Consider the following 18,213-nt stretch of genomic DNA (forward strand, 5'->3'; position numbering starts at 1 on the left):
ATAGTATGGAGGAAGGTAGCAAACAATACTCCCTCCGGTCTCAAATGTAAGAAACTTTTTACTTTTTAGATTCATTCAATAAATAATGTATGTGGTTTATATAGACCACATACATCATTTATAAAGTTTATTACATTTGAGACCGAAGGGAATATATTGTAAAACTCATGACAAACTAGATTTGGATTGGAGTTGATCCTTGTAGGATTGAGGTTGACTCTCTCACTTCACTTCTCTTTCTCTCTCTCTCTCCACACCTTTTATTACTTTTTGTGTCAACTTAATCAAGTACACTTTTCCACTACAAGCTATAAATGCATACACCTATTCATCACATTCACATTTTTTGCTTTACCTTTACTGTTTCTCTTTCACCTTTTTCTCTTTCTCTGTGTTTCCTCCATTACAAACCAAGCTTCCTTTCCACCTTTGTTTTGGTCCCACTCTCATCTTCCTCAACCACACTACACCAAACCCTTTTCCTCACTTCTCTCTCTTCTTCTGCATTTTTTTGCATTAAAAATATCATTTTTTTTTGTCTGACATTGCTTTCATTTTTCATTTCTCACTGACCCTTTTGAAAAAATTGCATCTTTTTGTAGTTTCTGAATTGTGTAAGGCTTTGTAGTTTTTGTTTCACGTTTTTTTGCAGATATATGAGTAATTTGAGGGTTATAAACAAGACCCTTTTGGTTTTTATTAGTGTTGAAGGAAGATGATCAAAGAGGGTAACTTAGATCAATACAAAGGTGATTGTTTTGTTTTTCTGTATATCACTGTTTGGTTGGATCATAAGTGATGCTATTGCTAGCTTACTTTGTTTTGTTGTTGGATTTTTGCTTGTGATTTGTATTATCCAATAAATAAATTGTGAATTTATTGTGTCTTTTCTTATTGGAGTGATATGGATGTAATTGCAAATGGGTTTTTGATTTGTTGAATATTTGAAGCATCACATTAGTTTATGGTTTGGAACACCTGAATTCTCGCAATTTATCGGAATGTTACTTGCAGATTGTATTGAATTTGGATTTTGATATAGCTACAATGCAATTAATATAGTTACTATTTAGTAGAATTGTTGAATTTGTTTTTTATTTTTGGTTTATGAGTGTAAGAACTGAAAATTTGTTTGTAAATTAGAATGTTCTTGATTTGTGTATAAGTACTGAACTAGAGTTTTTTCTTGTACTCAGATGAGAATGTGTTGATTCTACTGTGAGAAGAATTTGGAGGATAAAGATTGAGTTTTTGCATCCAATTATGTCTTCCAACCATTCTTTGAAAATGGAATTGTCGAAGAAGACTTCATTTTTGGGTTTGAGATTATGGGTTTTGATAGGACTAGCTGTTGGTGCATTTATAGTTCTGATTCTTTGTTTGTTATCTATATGGATAACGTTTCGGAGAAAAACAAGGAGGTCTGTAGACAAGTACTCGTCATCTCAAATACCGCATGTCTCGAAGGATATTAAAGTTGACAAGGTTGAAGTGCAACCTTCTAACGGTCAAGTAGATAGTGTGTCTATTCATGTCCACGACAACATGACAAGTGATAAGAATTCAGATAAGTTGTTTGTTCATTTGAGAAAATCCAGTGATCCTGATAATATCAGTCAGTGTAGTTCGATTTATCACCACGAGAGAGGATTAAGTTTAATGTCAGCAGAGGATGGAAACTTTGGAACTGTTAAGAAGCAGTATATGGTAACTGCATCTCCTCTGGTTGGCTTGCCTGAAGGTTCTCATCTTGGATGGGGTCATTGGTTCACACTTAGAGATCTCGAACTTTCGACTAACCGTTTTTCTGCTGAAAATGTGATTGGTGAGGGCGGATATGGAGTTGTTTATAAAGGAAGATTGATCAATGGATCTGAGGTGGCGGTGAAGAGACTTCTTAACAACTTGTAAGGGCACTTTAGGGTTTGATTAATACTTTTTTAGTTTTCTCTTGTGGCACTTATCTTATTGAGATTATTTCGTTCTTAAACAATGTCCTTTATTTCTTTATAGGGGACAAGCAGAGAAAGAATTCAGGGTTGAAGTCGAGGCTATAGGTCATGTCAGACATAAAAATCTTGTGCGCTTACTTGGATTTTGCGTAGAAGGAGTTCACAGGTAACCCTTATGTTCGTTAAATGTGTCGAAATCGCTACTCGATAACGTTTCAAACTTTGCGTTTGTGACAATCTTTTCTGTTGGTAAATTTTTTTAACAGAAGCTCTTCTGTTTATTATATTATATGCCTCTCTGTTTCATAATTAATTTAGTTTCTAACTGATTTTCAGGTTGCTTGTGTATGAGTATGTGAACAATGGCAACTTAGAACAATGGTTACATGGGGCAATGAGGCAACATGGAGTACTTACGTGGGAAGCTCGCATGAAAGTTATTCTCGGCACAGCGAAAGCGTAAGTTCAATTAGAAAAATTGGAAACATGAACGATGTCAATCATTTCCATTGCTGTCTTGTGCAAAATTGATTTGTTAAATCACGATCGTCTGAATTTCATGTTCCGTAATTTGAGATGTTTATGATATGCTTATCGAAGTCCTGTGACCTGTCATTTGAGAGTTTATGTCGATAATTGTTAAGTTTTTTCCTACACGTCCTCAAATTTGTTTAAGTTACTTCGTATGTACCTGCTATGTTAGTTTCAGCTTTAGACCTAAATTTACGACTAATTAAAATCCCCATTTTACCGTGACTTGTGGCAGGCTTGCTTATTTTCATGAAGCAATAGAACCAAAAGTTGTTCACCGTGATATAAAGTCAAGCAACATTTTAATTGATAGCGAGTTTAATGCAAAGGTTTCTGATTTTGGTTTAGCCAAACTTTTGGATTCCGGAGAAAGTCACATAACCACCAGAGTAATGGGAACATTTGGGTATGCTGAAATTTTTCATTATTTTTCAAATGTATTTGAAAGATTTAACAAATGGAAACTAACTTCTGTTTTCCATTTCAGTTACGTTGCACCAGAATATGCTAATACTGGCCTGTTAAACGAGAAGAGTGATATTTACAGCTTTGGTGTTCTCCTACTAGAAGCGATTACCGGAAGGGACCCTGTAGACTATACACGTCCTGCCAATGAGGTTTCAAATATGCGTCTCTGTTTTCCATCGAAAGCGATGATACAATTGCCTTTCATATAGCTGATAAGATTTTTATTATTCTGATGACAGGTGAATCTTGTTGAGTGGCTGAAGATGATGGTGGGCTCAAGGAGAGCTGAGGAAGTCGTGGACTCTAGCCTTGAAGTGAAACCACCAACACGTGCTTTAAAGCGTGCCCTTCTTGTTGCATTTAGGTGTGTTGATCCTGATTCAGAGAAGAGACCCAAAATGAGTCAGGTTGTGAGGATGCTTGAAGCTGATGAATATCCATTCAGAGAGGTTCCTTTCATTATCTTATCTTGTCTATCGATTCCTTGCTTTTGTTATGCTACATCACTGCGAATGCATACTTTTTACATAGCTTTTCTGTGCATGACATTCTAATGTGAGTGATATGAAGAGCTATTGTATTGGTATGTCTTCATCGTTGAGTATTGAGGATGGAATTAAATGCTACGAAGCATTGGCAATGACACCGACACTACATTAACACCGACACCGGACATGACACCTACACTGACAGATACACCTGTAATAATTTGATAAAATAGATGTGATTGTATTTAATCACAAGTGTTAGTATGGTGTTGCTGTCAGACACCGACACATGTCAGTTACTCGAACGTGCCTTGAATCTCGAATGTAGGTGCCACATAGATTGAATGTGCCTTCATGAGTAGTTAGTCACGCTTTACAGTCATCCAAAATAGTAAATGATAGTATAATGATTGTCATATTACAAAAAGAATGCTAGATTTCATTTTAATGTTTGTTGTGTTATGCTTCCATTTGTGTGGAGTTATTGATGAACTTGAAAGACTAATATGATGATGGCTAACCCGTTTTGCTTTCGCAAAACTCATCCTTTGAAGCAGTATGCATGACTTTTTTCATAATTTATATGAACTAAATATTCATCTCTTAACCTAATTTAAGTTAAACATGTCATTGGTATCCCTTTCAGGATCGAAGGAATAGAAAAAGCCGCACCGCCAGCATAGACATTGTTGAATCTCTGAAGGATATCTCTGGTCCTTCTGATACTGCTGATAAGACGAAAGGTTCTGAAGAATGCGCACCTGAGACGACTCAAGGGTAGAATTAAGAATCACGTGACTTAACCTTGGTGTTCAAGTTGGCTTTGTGCTGTTTTCAGCAACCAATCCAACACCATTATCACAAGTTTGTGCTGAAAAAACTTTTTTGCTGCATCTGAAAAGAGAATTATATAAAAGATGATACCTCAGTTGGATGATTAAGGATTAATTAAGACCATTACACACCATATTTGCAAGGAGGATGGAGTGTGTTAGTTTTGTACAGATGTCTGATGGAGAATGGTGATAAGAAAAAATTGATATTTGGTGAAAATTAGATATAAGGCTTCATTTTTCTTGGATTTTGTTTTAAGTTATATGTATATGCTACAAAAGGACATTAAGTGAGGTTATGAATTATGATATGCCTTTGTTTTAAATTATTTTCTTACTTGATTATTTTATTTTCCTTACAATTTGATTCTACATCTCTACTTCTTCCTCACTCAAGGGAGCTCCAAGCATGTTAGCTGCTTTTGACCTCAAACTTGTTTTTATAATTTAATTAATAGTATTTCATTATTATTACTATTATTTGGGAAATGCTAACAAGTGCTCTCATAGCACTTGATAAGAAGTTTAAAGTGGAAGGTTTATATTGTAAGTTGTATATTCAACACATTGAAACATTAAAAAGTAACTTTTTCAACATAAAATTTATCAATTATTTCCTTTTTTAAATCCTTAACAAGTGCCCTAATTTGTTAGCAAGACCAAAAAAAAAAGTTAAAAATACATTCAAGGGAAGTAATGATAACAATGATACCTGCAAGAGCTTAGATGAATGAAAGGAAGTAGATCGGCATAGAACACAAAATAGACTTCAGAAAAACTAAGCGGTCATCTCATAGAATTATGTTGAGTTTAATTAATATGATCTACATTTATTTATACACATGCATCCAATCCAATGATGAGTTTTCATATTAATTAGTTTTTTTAAATAAGTTTTCATACTCATTAAAATTAACGATTATGACAACTCATATTCAGGCCCGACCTTGAGGGTGCGCAAGCAGCTCAACTAAGTCAGGCCTCCAAAAGCTATGTGCCTCAAAACAAATAATTAAGTCTAATACTCACACCTCAATTAAATAAAAAAATATATATGTTACTTCCTTTTTTTTCTTCGGTACACATTTGAGTTTTTTTTCTAGACTCTAATTTTTCTTTTTGGACATAAATTTGATGCTGTCAAATCACCCCCAATTTATATAATCACTTAATCAATCAATTTCGAAAGTTATTTCATTAAAAGAATCACAACTATAATTTCTTTTTCGCATAAATCATCCGTTTTCCCCTTTCCCACAATGGAGGAGTGACAAATTCAAACGACACCGTGTTTACGTGGGTTTTTGGGTAAACAACAAGACTAGGTTTGGTTATTACAAGCATGATCAAACTAGAAATCCTAGAACATGTTGTGCAATCTTTTTCCATAAAATATATGAATGTTCATCATTTTCATAGGTTGCTTTATGAACAAGATGAAGTTATGTATGAAAATAAATGTCTTTCGACATAGAAAAGTAAAGGAAATGCAAGTAAAAGACTTAAAAGTTTAAAACACATAAAGAAAAGGTAAATTGCATTGCATTAATGTAAAGGTGGTTCGACAAATCAGATTACATACATTCTGTATGACTCTTTTGTCTAGACGCTAGTATTTTGAGTGCTAGAATTCTATAAGTGATTTGCGACTCTTATTTCTTATGAAAAACTACTATATATAAATATATTAGAAAATAACTGCAGAACCTAAACCGTTAAAAACTGCATTTCTTCCACGTGTTTGGACACTTGAAACCACCTTCTTTGCTGAATTAACTGCTTGTTAGTTTTCACCTTTTTGTTGAAAACTTCCAATGCTTTGTCGAATTGTGGCTTCTGTCAAATACCTTCTCAGCATCTGTCGAACTCAGCAACTTCAGTCATAGACTTAAAAGAATTTTATAGCCTCAAACCTCTTTTTACCTGTCGAATAACATAGGATAAAAATATGGGCTAACACACCGTTAGGTAAATTTCACCTCTCTTTCACTTAATTTTTTTATTTCGTTTCATATTTAGAAGTTCTTCTGATTTTTTTAATGAAATTTAATTACGACCCTGCTTATATTATTGCATAAGTTAGTTTATAGAGTTTGAGCGTCGTTTTACCTGAAACACGTTATTTTTTATGGATATTTCATTTTTCAAAACCATACCCATCCGATAACCGATTAAACCCTCTAAAAAAGTTTTTTGGGTGGTTTTGACCGGGTTTTCCGGATCGACCCAACCCATCCCATCCACACCATGATTTTAATATATATATATATATATATATATATATATATATATATATATATTTTGTTTTTAAACAATATATATTTGCTATATATACAATTTCTCTTTCCATTAACTGTATTAAATTTCTTTCATACACAAACAATTGTAACAACCACCATGTCTGTTAAGCTGACGGAGAACGCTATTCCGGCGATAATCAACGGCGACGTTGATGCAAAACCATTGGTTCAAGTTGTCGGCGTTACATTACTCGTAAGCAGCGACGACTCTCTGCTGCGAAAATATCATCTGAAACTTTCCGACGGAGTTTATTCTCACCCCGCCACAATCGCTGCTCAACTCAACGACGGAGTCGGAACCGGACGAGTTAAGGAAGGTTCCATCGTTCAGCTTCTCGATTACGTCTGCCCTACTATCGTGACTAAAAAGTACGTACTTTCCGCCATTAATTGATTATACTCTTATTATGATTGTTTCTATTTCAATTTTGTTTCATTTGTAAAAATTCGTGTGAGAATGATGATGAAATGTGATAGTTGATTCAGTTTTCATTCTAAGTGTTGTAATTCTTTACTTCTTGTAAATGTTGTAATTTTTAATCTTCTTTTCTTGTCATAGTTTATTATGATTGTTGCGATTTGAATTTTATATGCATTTAAGTTTTGTGTCATTCCAATTTTAAACCTAAAACTTTATTATTGTCCTTTTGATAATTATTTTACATAAGTTTTAAATTTTTGTAATCCATGATGTAATCTTTCTTTTACTGTTGAATCTTGATAATAACACAGATTACAAGAAATTAAAACCTAAGTTTTAGTGTGAAGTTAAAACTTAATTTTGGTTATGCACTATAATGATACTTGAGTTTTAGTGTGAAAATTGGGAAATGAAGCATAATAATTGATAGAATCCGAGTTCTTAGCATGTGGATGTTGAAGAGTCAAAAGATTTATGTGCTTCTGAGTTTGTTTTTCCTTGTACAGGATTATTATAGTGCATAACATGGAAACCATTGTTCTTGATTCTCAAATCATTGGGAATCCAAAGTCATTTGTGGATTCAGAATTACCAACTGTAGAAAATGAAGAAACAACAAGTGTAATACCTATAGCTGCTTTACATCCCTATAAGGGTAGGTGGGCCATCAAGGCAAGGGTTACTTCAAAAGGGCATTTTCGCCACTATAACAGTCCTGAAGGATATGCAAAGGCCTTCTCGTTTGATGTTCTTGATTCTGATGGAGGTGAAATACAGGTAACTTGCTTAAATGATGTAATTGACACTTTCTATGAAGGGATCGAGGTTGGTAAAGTTTACTTGATATCGAAAGGTGGCTTGATACCTGCCTTAAAATATTTGAAACCTGCCTCAAAAGATTTGAAACATTTGAAGATTGATTGGGAAATCATACTGAATTCAAATTCAACTGTTGAGCTTTGCCCAGATGAGGATGGTTCTATACCTATGCATAAATTCTCCTTCAGGTCTATCAGTGACATTGAGAATGTAGAGAGTAACACTATCGTTGATGTTATTGGGGTTGTTACATCTGTGAATTCTTCAGTTCTTATGTCAAGGGAAAATGCATTGGAAATGAGTAAAAGGATTTTGAATCTAAAGGACAATTCTGGCAGGAGTGTTGAGCTAACACTTTGGGGTGAGCTATGCAACAGGGAAGGACAAGAGCTGAAAGATATTGTGGATGCTGGGGGTTTTCCCGTTTTGGCAGTAAAGGCTGGGAAGGTTAATGAATTCCGTGGAAAGTCTATAAACACTATTCCTTCTACACGGCTTTTTGTAAATCCAGATTTCCCTGAGGCTCAGAGCTTAAGGCTCTGGTTTGATCAAGACGGGAAAGATTCTGCTTCTTCGTCCATTTCTAAAGACATTTCTTATGGAGGACCAAAGAATGAGCTACGCAAAACTGTATCTCAAATCAAAGATGAAGGTTTGGGGAGCACAGACAAGCCAGACTGGATGAACTTAGGTGATGAAGTTCTTCCCCGTGTTGCACAAGGGGCTGCTATCTCTAATAAAGTGTATGTGAATGGTGACATTGATTCTTATCGTGCTGGTTTCAATGCCGGCCTAAATGCAGTTCCATATGAGGGTGTTTATGAAAAAGGGCGAGGAATGCATGATGGGTTAGTAGCTGGTCAACTTGCTCAAGATCAAGAGGATAATGAGGATGTGAACTTGGAAGCACCCATAGCACAGATTGCACATGAAGTTGGGGCAATTCAAGCACAAGAAGTCCATGTTGCACAAGGGGCTGCTATCTCTAATAAAGTGTATGTGAATGGTGACATTGATTCTTATCGTGCTGGTTTCAATGCCGGCCTAAATGCAGTTCCATATGAGGGTGTTTATGAAAAAGGGCGAGGAATGCATGATGGGTTAGTAGCTGGTCAACTTGCTCAAGATGAAAAGGATAATGAGGATGTGAACTTGGAAGCACCCATAGCACAGATTGCACATGAAGTTGGGGCAATTCAAGCACAAGTTGTTGCAGAAAATCTTGAGGCAGAAGAAAATGCACAGGTTGATATTGAGGTAGAACAAGCTGAAGAAGTTGCACAGAATCTGGAGGCAGAGCAAGCAGAAGAAGAAGTTCCACCACAAGATGAAGTTTGATTTGATATTTTTGCCATGACTTGACTTTAGTTTCTTTCCCAAGAGATATTCTATTGTCACGATATTTGTTCAGGCTACATGTCACGAAGAAAGTGTTGTATAGTACTAGTAGTATTGCCCTTTTGGTTTATATGTGGCAAGCAAAAAACTTTTGTTTAGGAGTGTTTGTTTATATGTGAAAAACGTGGGAAGCATAAAAATATAGGCTATAAAGTATCATGAAAAGTAGACATCATTTGCATTGTTTAATATTTTGTTCTTTAAGCAAATTCGATTGATAACTTTTCTAATGATGCTTTGCGATTTTGGTACTCAAGGTTTGGTTCATATGTGTATTGCTCAGGTGATATGGTGAATGTGATGGTGTAGTTCAAGTATGATTGTGAACCCATTTTTTGTGTTTAAGTGGGACAAAATTACCTTATTGTTTAATACTTCCAATTAATTAACCAATGTTCAGTTGACTTTTAATGGTACTCAAGGTTTGGTTCATATGTGTATTGCTCAGGTGATATGGTGAATGTGATGGTGTAGTTCAAGTATGATTGTGAACCCATTTTTTGTGTTTAAGTGGGACAAAATTACCTTATTGTTTAATACTTCCAATTAATTAACCAATGTTCAGTTGACTTTTAAATTTGTTAAAAATTGATGACACGTTACCTTCCAATTTTAACATATGTATGCTTGTTTATTTTTTATTTTGTTAGGAACGTATGTAAGTTGAATAACATTTGACCATGTAATGTATAATTAATTAATTATATTTTATACATATTATATTTTTTAGAACAATATTATATTTTTTTTTTGAAGTAACAATATTATGTATATGTTAATTAACAAATAAAAACTTATTCATTAAAGATAACTCAAAATCCACATCTGCCACATGTTCTATGAGTTACAATTAATTAACAAATAAAAACCTAATAATAATTCATTAAACCTAAACATTCAACTTCAGCCATTACGCCCCTTCCTTGCTTTCAACTTCAGCCATAACACCCTTTCCCTTTCCTTCAACTGGGATTTCATCTTCATCTAGATTCACAACAGCCGCAGAGAACACTCTGATCCTGAAAAATAAGTTGGTACTTTATATTATTAACAATAACATCATGAGGTTGAATTAACTGTGATTGTGATCAGAATCAAAGTTTGAGATTTTAGATCATCAAAATTGTGAACCTGAGAAATTGTAACTGTTGTTCCCTTAATAATCTTCTCTTTTCCTTGTGAAAGGCTACCACTTAGAGTATCAATTTCCTAAGAATAAAGGTTATATATCAGACACAGAAAATCAGTAGCAGTACCATAAGTATTTTCACATGTGTCCATTTTACAACCCCCATAAATGAAACCTGGATTAAAACAACAATCATCTAAAAAAAATCTGGTTTAAAAATTTGACATGATGTTATAAGTCAGAACCAAATATAAGGCTTTCACTTAGAATATCAATTTCTTTAGACAAAAGTTGTATATCCGACTTTGAAAATCAGTAGCAGCATCATCAGTTTCACAAACTGCAGATAAATATAAAGAGGAAAAATACTTAAATGTTCACCTGTGTATATCAGACTTTGAGTCCTTACCCTTTTCAACTAATGTACTTAGAGATGCCATATCCTACACAAGTTAAATTTTAATTGTAAGCCACTATTAACTGTAACCTTGTTCTGATATACGACAAACCTTATGTTTTAACTGGACTTACATTTGAATTCTTACTGAAAATTGCCTCTTCATTGGTCCACTTAGCCTTAAACTGGTTGATAATTATACCGTCAGTGCACACCATCCTCGCCCTAAAGGATTGCTCAAACTTAGGACTGAAAGTAGCCTTACTTTCAACCTTAAAAAGCTATGTGCAGTTAACCAAAGCATTGATTTCATCGGGGAGTTGCCCCTCAGCAGATCTCTATTTATTTACATTTGAAAAATGCAACAAAACACAGTATTAGTATCCAATTACAGAAGGCTAGTTAAACAATTTGTTGAAAAGTATTTGACTCAGATCAAGCTTACATTAGCATCCGAAATATCTGCACAACTCTTGTTGAACATGCTTTGCTTGCCTCACGATCAAACAATACAAATGTGGCAGAATCACGATAATCCATCACTCTAACGTTAATAGAAAACCTATAGTGAAATAGCAATAATAAGAAAGTTAATAATAATCATTGGTTTGTTGGAAAATAATGTAAGATGAAAATATTCTTCAACCTTTGTTACATGCCTATTGCATTTTTCACAGAAAAACATCTTGGAATCAGGGTAGACAGACTTGTCGCACACACAAGCTGTGTACCACCAATTTTCAGGATTCACAATGTGTTTCACAGTACCCAGCACCACATAAAGACCATCCTGAAGTATAAATAAATGCAGAGAACATTCGGATTGGATAACTGTTGATACTTGATATTGACTTAATTTTCATTAAAAAAAACAATTTTAACGTGTATAATTTAAAATGTTCAACCTGTGGTCAGTCTTTCAGCCCCTGAATTGTCCGTCTTTGAGTCGCATACAAAAACTCTTGAAGAGGATCAACAGTTGGTTCAGAAGGAAGTTGGGACAAAGACATAACTGTCGGTGGTCGAGTGATGTCAGTCATCCTAAACCATGTCAAAAACAGTGTTAACCAATACAGTAATTAACTTAAACTATGTTAAACTCTCATAAAAAATAAAAAAAACAGTGACCAAGTGTTTTGTAACATGTTTCTTAAGCTGATAGCCTCATCACAGTTAGGATCGAAAAAGATCTTGTATTTGGATTTTGTCTACAAATTCGAAATCAACCACTTAAGATAAAATTGAAAAACAAATAAAAACACATTTAGCATTTTATATTATCTCTGAAGTTTACAAGACATAATGCAGTAAAGTGAAAAGTTAAAGGTGAGTCAAAATAACAAACCTTGGAAGGTCTTCAGTTTAGCTAACTGGATTGCAACAGCAGCATTGACAGAGGAACCTAGGAGTTGCCGTTGACACCGCAAGAACCATTGACACTGCAAATACCCTCTCCTCCTTCACATCATTTTGGAACTTATGGATCAGAATTTTCTTAACATAAGCATGGATCCTAGTCCCTAATTCAAAGAACAAAATGATAATATTAACTTTTGTACAAAATAAATAAACTTAAACATATGAAGTACGAACGCTCCTTAAATTAGCCGTGTCCTGGTGTCAGACACGTGTCGTGTTCGACACCGACACGACACCGTCACCTATAATTACACTGAATTATGTGATTTTCTCGAGGCGTGTCAGTGTCTGTGTCCGTATCCGTGCTTCATAATAAAAACTAAATTGTTTAAACATAATACTATGTATTTTTCAATCAGTAGTTCATAGTTTGATACAAAAAATTAGAGGTTACCTTGCCCAGATTTCAAGAGTTTTCCCCCTAAATTCTCCCTCCAATGCAGATTTGTAGACTCAGTCAAGGAAAACAAAAAAAATTGGGAGAAGAAATACATGTTGAAGTTTCGCAATTTATGTGTGATTATAGGTTCAGAAAGCAAATGGGTTAAACCATGTTTTGGGTTGGGGTGAGGGAAATCTTGGCGCGGAGGAATTAATGCTGGACAGTTAATTTCCAAAAAATTTCATGAGTTAAGGAGGAAAGAGTTTTTTGCTTTTCCAAATCTCTGAAACATATGCTGAAAGAGGAAGTGCGTTGAAGCCCAATTTAAACCTTGAAGCCTGTTTTTTAAATTTTGTTTACATGTTTGCCGCCCAAATTTCAAATGGAGGAATCTTATTGGTTTGTTATGGAACAAAAGCTTGTTAGTGATTCATTGATTAAAAAATTGGCTGATTACAAATTTGATGTGTCTAATGTTGCCTAAACAATGAGGTGAAAAGGTCTAATATAAAGATAAAGATAAAGATGTTGTTGTTATTTTCCCTTAGGTTTTGTTTGCGAGTTTTGAGGGGAAGGAAAGGAAAGGCTAAGGAGGGGAAGGGAAGGAAAGGGAGGGAAGGGAGAAAGGAGGGAAAACCTTCCCCTTGTTTGGGAGTTAAAGAAACCAACAAGGAAAGGAGATGGAGGGCTTATGTGATAATTTTACTATTTTACAATTTTTTCTCTTAAAATCAATACATTATGTTATACTTTGTAATTTATCTTGTAAAATATAATTGGAATTTTGAATTATTAAGAGGAAAAAATTGTCAATTTGTATGTTTAACCCCCAAAAACCCCCTAATTTGGGGGAACTTTAAAATTGGACAAATGAAGCCCTTCAAAACCCCCCAAAACCTTTCCCTTGTTTTTTTAAAACTCCCAAACAAGGGTTTACCTCTCCATAAGCCTTTCCTTTCCCTCCCCTCCCCTCCAAAACCCAACTCGCAAACAAAGCCTTAATGTATCAAAATAGTAAACAAATGAGTCACTTGGGCTTTTCTTTAGTCAATTTAGTCCATAAAATTACAAATAAAAGAGACACCTAGACATGTATTTGTAGTATATTGATTGATACGATACATTCAAGGACTATAATGACAATACTTATACATACAAAGACCGAAGTATTTGCTTACCCAAAATAGTTGTTAGACCGGATTAACAAATCCATGCTTTGGGAACTTAGTTTCAGTCCATATGCTTATGAGAACCATCGACAGACACTGTTCAAATTGCAGCAAACAACTACTATTGTTTCTGATTACCAACGTGATTTGGAACGTCTTTGTAAGAATTCTGCTTTTTACACAAACGGTTTTGCTCGTTTCCAAAGTAAATGTCAATATTGCCCCTGCGTGAGTTAACCTACGCTGAGTTAACTCACGCTAGTTTCAAATTTCAAAAGTGGGAGAAGAGCCTATTTACTTTACTGTAATTAGTTGTGGGGATTGGAGACAATTGCATGACAAATAATTTGTATCACGTGAGTTCTTGGCTGACTAACCAATTCAATTCTTAAGTTCTTTTTGTGACACGTATATAAATCATAGAGGCCACCACATTGTCATAATATTGAAACATTGATGGCACGTACGTATACAAGCAGCTTTTGTCATAATATTGAAACATTGAATGATGTATCATGTATGGTTATATTGAAGCAATGATGGCACTTTGACAATGACGGCAACTTTTGTCTAATATTGAAGTAAAACATGACAGAGGCCACCACATGATATTGAAGCTTTTGCATGACAGAAAATCAGCGTGAGTTAACTCACGCTGGGATTCAAAGTGATTTTTCAGCAACGTGACTTAAGTCACGTAGCGTGAGTTAACTTACGCAAATTTAACACTAGCATGAGTTAAGTAACACAGCGTGAGTTAACTCAAGCAAACTTAACACTAGCGTGAGTTAACTCACGTAGGGGTAATATGGACTAATTTACTTTGGGAACGAGCAAAACCGTTTGGGTAAAGAGCAGAATTCTCTTTGTAATAGGGTCATTGGCCTGCCCTCCCATTCCATTCTTGATTGCTTCATCTCTGGTTTGCGTCCTGAAATTCATAATGAACTCGCAATTTTACACCCATTATCAATATCACAAACAATTGCTTTAGCAAAACTAAATAAATCTAAATTGTCTGCATCTAATAAATCTCAATTGACCCACCTAGACTAGGGGTGGCAAAAATACCCATGCCCACGGGTACCCGTGGGTAAAATCCGTCACGGGCATGGGGCGGGTAGCTAAACGGGTATTCACGGGTATAATAACGGGTATTTGACTACCCATTATTATATGGATATGGACATGGATTTGATTGTATCCATACCCACGGGTACCCATACCCGGTAATGAGTTAAGTAAATTACTAAATTATCTTTATATATCTTATGTTATTACTTAAAGTTGTTACCTTATTGAAGGAAATTTTACCGCCCACCTAAGATTTCTCATTAATAACCTATTTTTATTTTTAATTCTTTTAATTCATCTTATTAAGTTCACCATTTTCACTTCATTCACATCATAAAACATATTATATCGATTATATAAGAATCATAAATTTTCTATGGATTATGTATGATTTATGAAATTTTGAATGGATTATGTATGGATGTTTAAAAGTTGAAGTTTTTGGTAGGTAATTAATAAAAGTTATTATTTGTACCAAAAAAATAAATAAATTCAAAAATCCATGGGTACCCATGAATACCCATGGATACCTCAATATCCGCGGGTACCCGCATAGTGGGTACCCACGAGGGTATGGGGCGGGTACGGGTATCATATTTATCCAACGGGGCGGGGACGGGTATCATACTATCCGTACCCATGGGTACCCATTGACATCCCTAACCTAGACCATCTCCTTCTCTCCTTCACTCTGAAACACAACCATCCGAAACTAACTATGAACAATTTGATCTCTCACTTCAAGTAGTTTCCGGACATCCTTCACCCACATCTTCTCTAAAATTGACTTGCAGTCCGGTTACCATCAAATACGATTGGCATAAGAAGACATTCCAAAAACTAGTTTTCAAACATTTAATGGGCACTATGACTTCTTCGGGATGCCCTTTGGCCTAAAAAATGCACCACTCATTTCTTGTTTTCCAAACAACCCAAATCGTTGACGCTTAAGCCAATTCATCACCTTAAGCCACACCTTTGCAATCACATCACAATGCAAAAATAAATGAACCGATGTTTCCCCATATATGTTTGAAAAAACGCACCTTCTTGATGCTTCAACATCCAAGAAATGTCTTTTCGCCAAATCCTTAGTTGGGATACTGCCAAGTAGTAAAGTTCAAGAGAAAGCCAAAACTTTGGACAGTGCCGGGCTCTTCCAAAGATACCGGAAAACCCTCTCCTCCTCCACACTAACTCCCCCATCTAACAAAAACAAGTTTTCCAATAAGAAATAGCAAGAATTTACCGAAAAAACCCCTCCCTCCTCTAGCTTCCATTTCCACCAATCAACCCCATCCCCCTCCTCCACCCCAAGAAGACCAATCTTAAGACTATGAACTAGGTCCATCTCCCACTAAAATAAACTTCTACGCCATTCGAGCCTCCACTCCCCCCCTTCCGGATTACCATTCCACACTTCCCCCACCTTCATCTCTTTCTTTATTGATAAAGAAAAAAGACGAGGGAAACTCTCACAAAGGGCCTTCAAATTTGGCAACCAAACATCGTTCCATAAAAAGGTACACATACCATTCCCCACCTTCCTCTCCAATAATATGTGATTCTCTATGTTCAGATTATTGAATTTGATATCTCTGTTCACTGCCTGTTAAATTGTAGATGCAGCTGTACTCCACAATAGTGATAGGTAAGTACTATAATATACACTTTTTAAAAATTCGTATGCATGACTTTGGTTCAAACACACTCTTAAGAACATCAAAGTCTCTCTCCAAAATAGACTCAACGACTTTGGAACCAAATTGAATCTTGTATAGGTTGCAATCCTAATTCTTCTGCTATCTTCACTCTTGCTAGCATGTTGTGCAACTCAGACCTCTTTTCTATGGCTTTTAAATGATTTTAATTCGGTCTTCTTTTCTTCTGCAGCATGAAACTGCCATCTTCATAGTGATTGTTGTAACTCTTAAGAATCAACATCAAGCATAACTTTTATGTTAATGCACCAACTCATAATATACATGATCAATTTTTTTAGTGATCTTCTTGAGGTTGATTAATATACATGACTCAATTTTTTTTAGTTTTTTTATTATGTAAAACCACGTCCAAAAAAATCATTATAAAGCATGTTTTACCAATATTAACAACTTCTCACTTCAACATTTTTTTTTGTGAATGAGACTACAAAAGTTATGAATGTTACTTTGCAAAAGGAAGTCACATGATCTAAATTATTAATGCCTCCAAAGTAGCCATATTGTTTAAAAACGTACTATATCATGATGTCATTCTTTTGCTGTTTTGTTGTTATGACCTTCTTGTGCCTTATCACACGAAGCTAGGACTGACCAAGATCAGACGCTACTATGTGATCAGTATGCACTCTATTCATTGTTGGCTCCAACCCAACCCCTACCCTCTTATGCTGCCATTCCACTCTATATGTTGTTTGGTATATGCACAGACATTTATGTAATTCAATTGCGTATAATATTGAATATATTGGAGTAAATGTATGGTATTCTAAAGTTTGTACTACTTTTTTTTTTTTTTTTTTTTTGAAGAAAAAGTTTGTACTACTTAAGAGTTTTTTTTCTTCTTCTTTTTTTATGGATTGTACTACTTGGAGTTATTTGGTGATATATAATTCAATGAATAAGCAATTGTTTGTGTGATTAGCCTATACAATTTTCATTCTCCAACTTGTCAGACTACGGTTAAATAAAAACTAAGGGAGTACTAATTAAATTATAAATTCCCAATGAGAAGAAAAAAATTCAAAATACTCACGCTCTATTTTTTTGGGAAAAAAACACAATATTTCAATCAAATATCAATAATTTAATTTTGTTACCATGTTATCAGTATGAAATTTTCACCGCTTTTTAAGGGTGATTAATATCTATTAGAGAGAATCTGTTGAACACAATATATATTCTTCTTTCTAAACTGAATTTTTTCTTTTTAAGCACAAATCATAGATATTTGCCCTTAAAGGACCTGGATATATTCATTGTTGGTGAGAGTAAAAATATTCTAATTCACAAATTTGAAAAACTTAACAATCATTTTAGTCTCTAAATATGTGAGGGGTTGTCCTCGTGAGCTTAGCTCAGCTGGTGTGGACAATGTATAATATATGCAAGGTTCGGGGTTCGAATCCCGGCCACCACAAAAAAGAAGTCTCTAAATATGTGAGGGGTTGTCATTATATTATCGTGTTTTTAGATTAGGATCATTAGAATGTGGAGAATTCAAAATTTCAAGGATCAAGACCAAATTGATTTATTTGATATGATTTTTATGATTGAAAGAGTATACAACAATTTTTGTTGTTCATGATATTAGAAGGGAGCAAAATTCAATGCACTGTGTGGAGCAAAAAAGTTGCAAAATATCAATTTATGTTTGTTGAAAGAATGTGTTACGAGATAAGAAATACCTAAATTTCTAAGAAGAATAATGA

General features: G+C 34.7%; 2 protein-coding genes and 1 long non-coding RNA gene across 5 annotated transcripts; 2 read left to right on the top strand and 1 right to left on the bottom strand.

Annotated features, from left to right (window-relative positions):
* The first annotated feature begins 341 nt into the window (after nucleotides 1-341).
* On the top strand, nucleotides 342-4,598 carry LOC146937792 (Protein kinase superfamily protein). 2 transcript variants are annotated; one of them, XM_085751916.1, is made up of 8 exons: nucleotides 342-749; nucleotides 1,197-1,907; nucleotides 2,014-2,118; nucleotides 2,289-2,411; nucleotides 2,719-2,889; nucleotides 2,971-3,100; nucleotides 3,191-3,400; nucleotides 4,086-4,598. In XM_085751916.1, the coding sequence occupies exons 2-8, from the start codon at nucleotides 1,264-1,266 to the stop codon at nucleotides 4,218-4,220; spliced, it is 1,518 nt and encodes a 505-aa protein (XP_085608042.1). In that variant the 5' UTR covers nucleotides 342-749; nucleotides 1,197-1,263; the 3' UTR covers nucleotides 4,221-4,598. The 2 variants fall into 2 exon arrangements, with proteins under 2 accessions (XP_085608042.1, XP_085608041.1); XM_085751915.1 differs by having other exon boundaries at nucleotides 2,719-3,100.
* Nucleotides 4,599-6,652: 2,054 nt separating this feature from the next.
* On the top strand, nucleotides 6,653-9,440 carry LOC146937793 (replication protein A 70 kDa DNA-binding subunit A-like). The gene is made up of 2 exons (XM_085751917.1): nucleotides 6,653-6,941; nucleotides 7,500-9,440. Exons 1-2 carry the CDS (start codon nucleotides 6,670-6,672, stop codon nucleotides 9,148-9,150), a joined length of 1,923 nt encoding a protein of 640 aa, XP_085608043.1. The 5' UTR covers nucleotides 6,653-6,669; the 3' UTR covers nucleotides 9,151-9,440.
* A 601-nt stretch (nucleotides 9,441-10,041) lies between these two features.
* LOC146937794 (uncharacterized) lies at nucleotides 10,042-12,840 on the bottom strand. Of its 2 annotated transcripts, XR_015033320.1 has the most exons (9): nucleotides 12,550-12,840; nucleotides 12,082-12,256; nucleotides 11,642-11,777; nucleotides 11,383-11,526; nucleotides 11,182-11,298; nucleotides 10,871-11,074; nucleotides 10,721-10,782; nucleotides 10,342-10,419; nucleotides 10,042-10,229 (listed from the first exon to the last, which is right to left on the bottom strand). It is a non-coding gene; the product is annotated as an uncharacterized LOC146937794 (long non-coding RNA). The 2 variants fall into 2 exon arrangements; XR_015033321.1 differs by lacking the exon at nucleotides 11,383-11,526.
* Between the last annotated feature and the right edge of the window lie 5,373 nt (nucleotides 12,841-18,213).

This window comes from Medicago sativa, chromosome 3, assembly GCF_051527215.1.
Source record: "Medicago sativa cultivar Bolivia chromosome 3, Bolivia_mono, whole genome shotgun sequence".
NCBI lineage: Eukaryota > Viridiplantae > Streptophyta > Magnoliopsida > Fabales > Fabaceae > Medicago > Medicago sativa.

What these genes read in the sequence shown, in the direction of transcription:
- LOC146937793 (XM_085751917.1), top strand. Translation starts at nt 6,670, where the DNA reads ATGTCTGTTAAGCTGACGGAGAACGCTATTCCGGCGATAATCAACGGC. An exon ending in CCTACTATCGTGACTAAAAA is followed by an intron (nt 6,942 to 7,499) that starts GTACGTACTTTC and finishes TTCCTTGTACAG; the next exon opens with GATTATTATAGTGCATAACA.
- LOC146937792 (XM_085751915.1), top strand. Translation starts at nt 1,264, where the DNA reads ATGTCTTCCAACCATTCTTTGAAAATGGAATTGTCGAAGAAGACTTCA. An exon ending in ATTCTCGGCACAGCGAAAGC is followed by an intron (nt 2,412 to 2,718) that starts GTAAGTTCAATT and finishes GACTTGTGGCAG; the next exon opens with GCTTGCTTATTTTCATGAAG. An exon ending in ATGAATATCCATTCAGAGAG is followed by an intron (nt 3,401 to 4,085) that starts GTTCCTTTCATT and finishes TATCCCTTTCAG; the next exon opens with GATCGAAGGAATAGAAAAAG.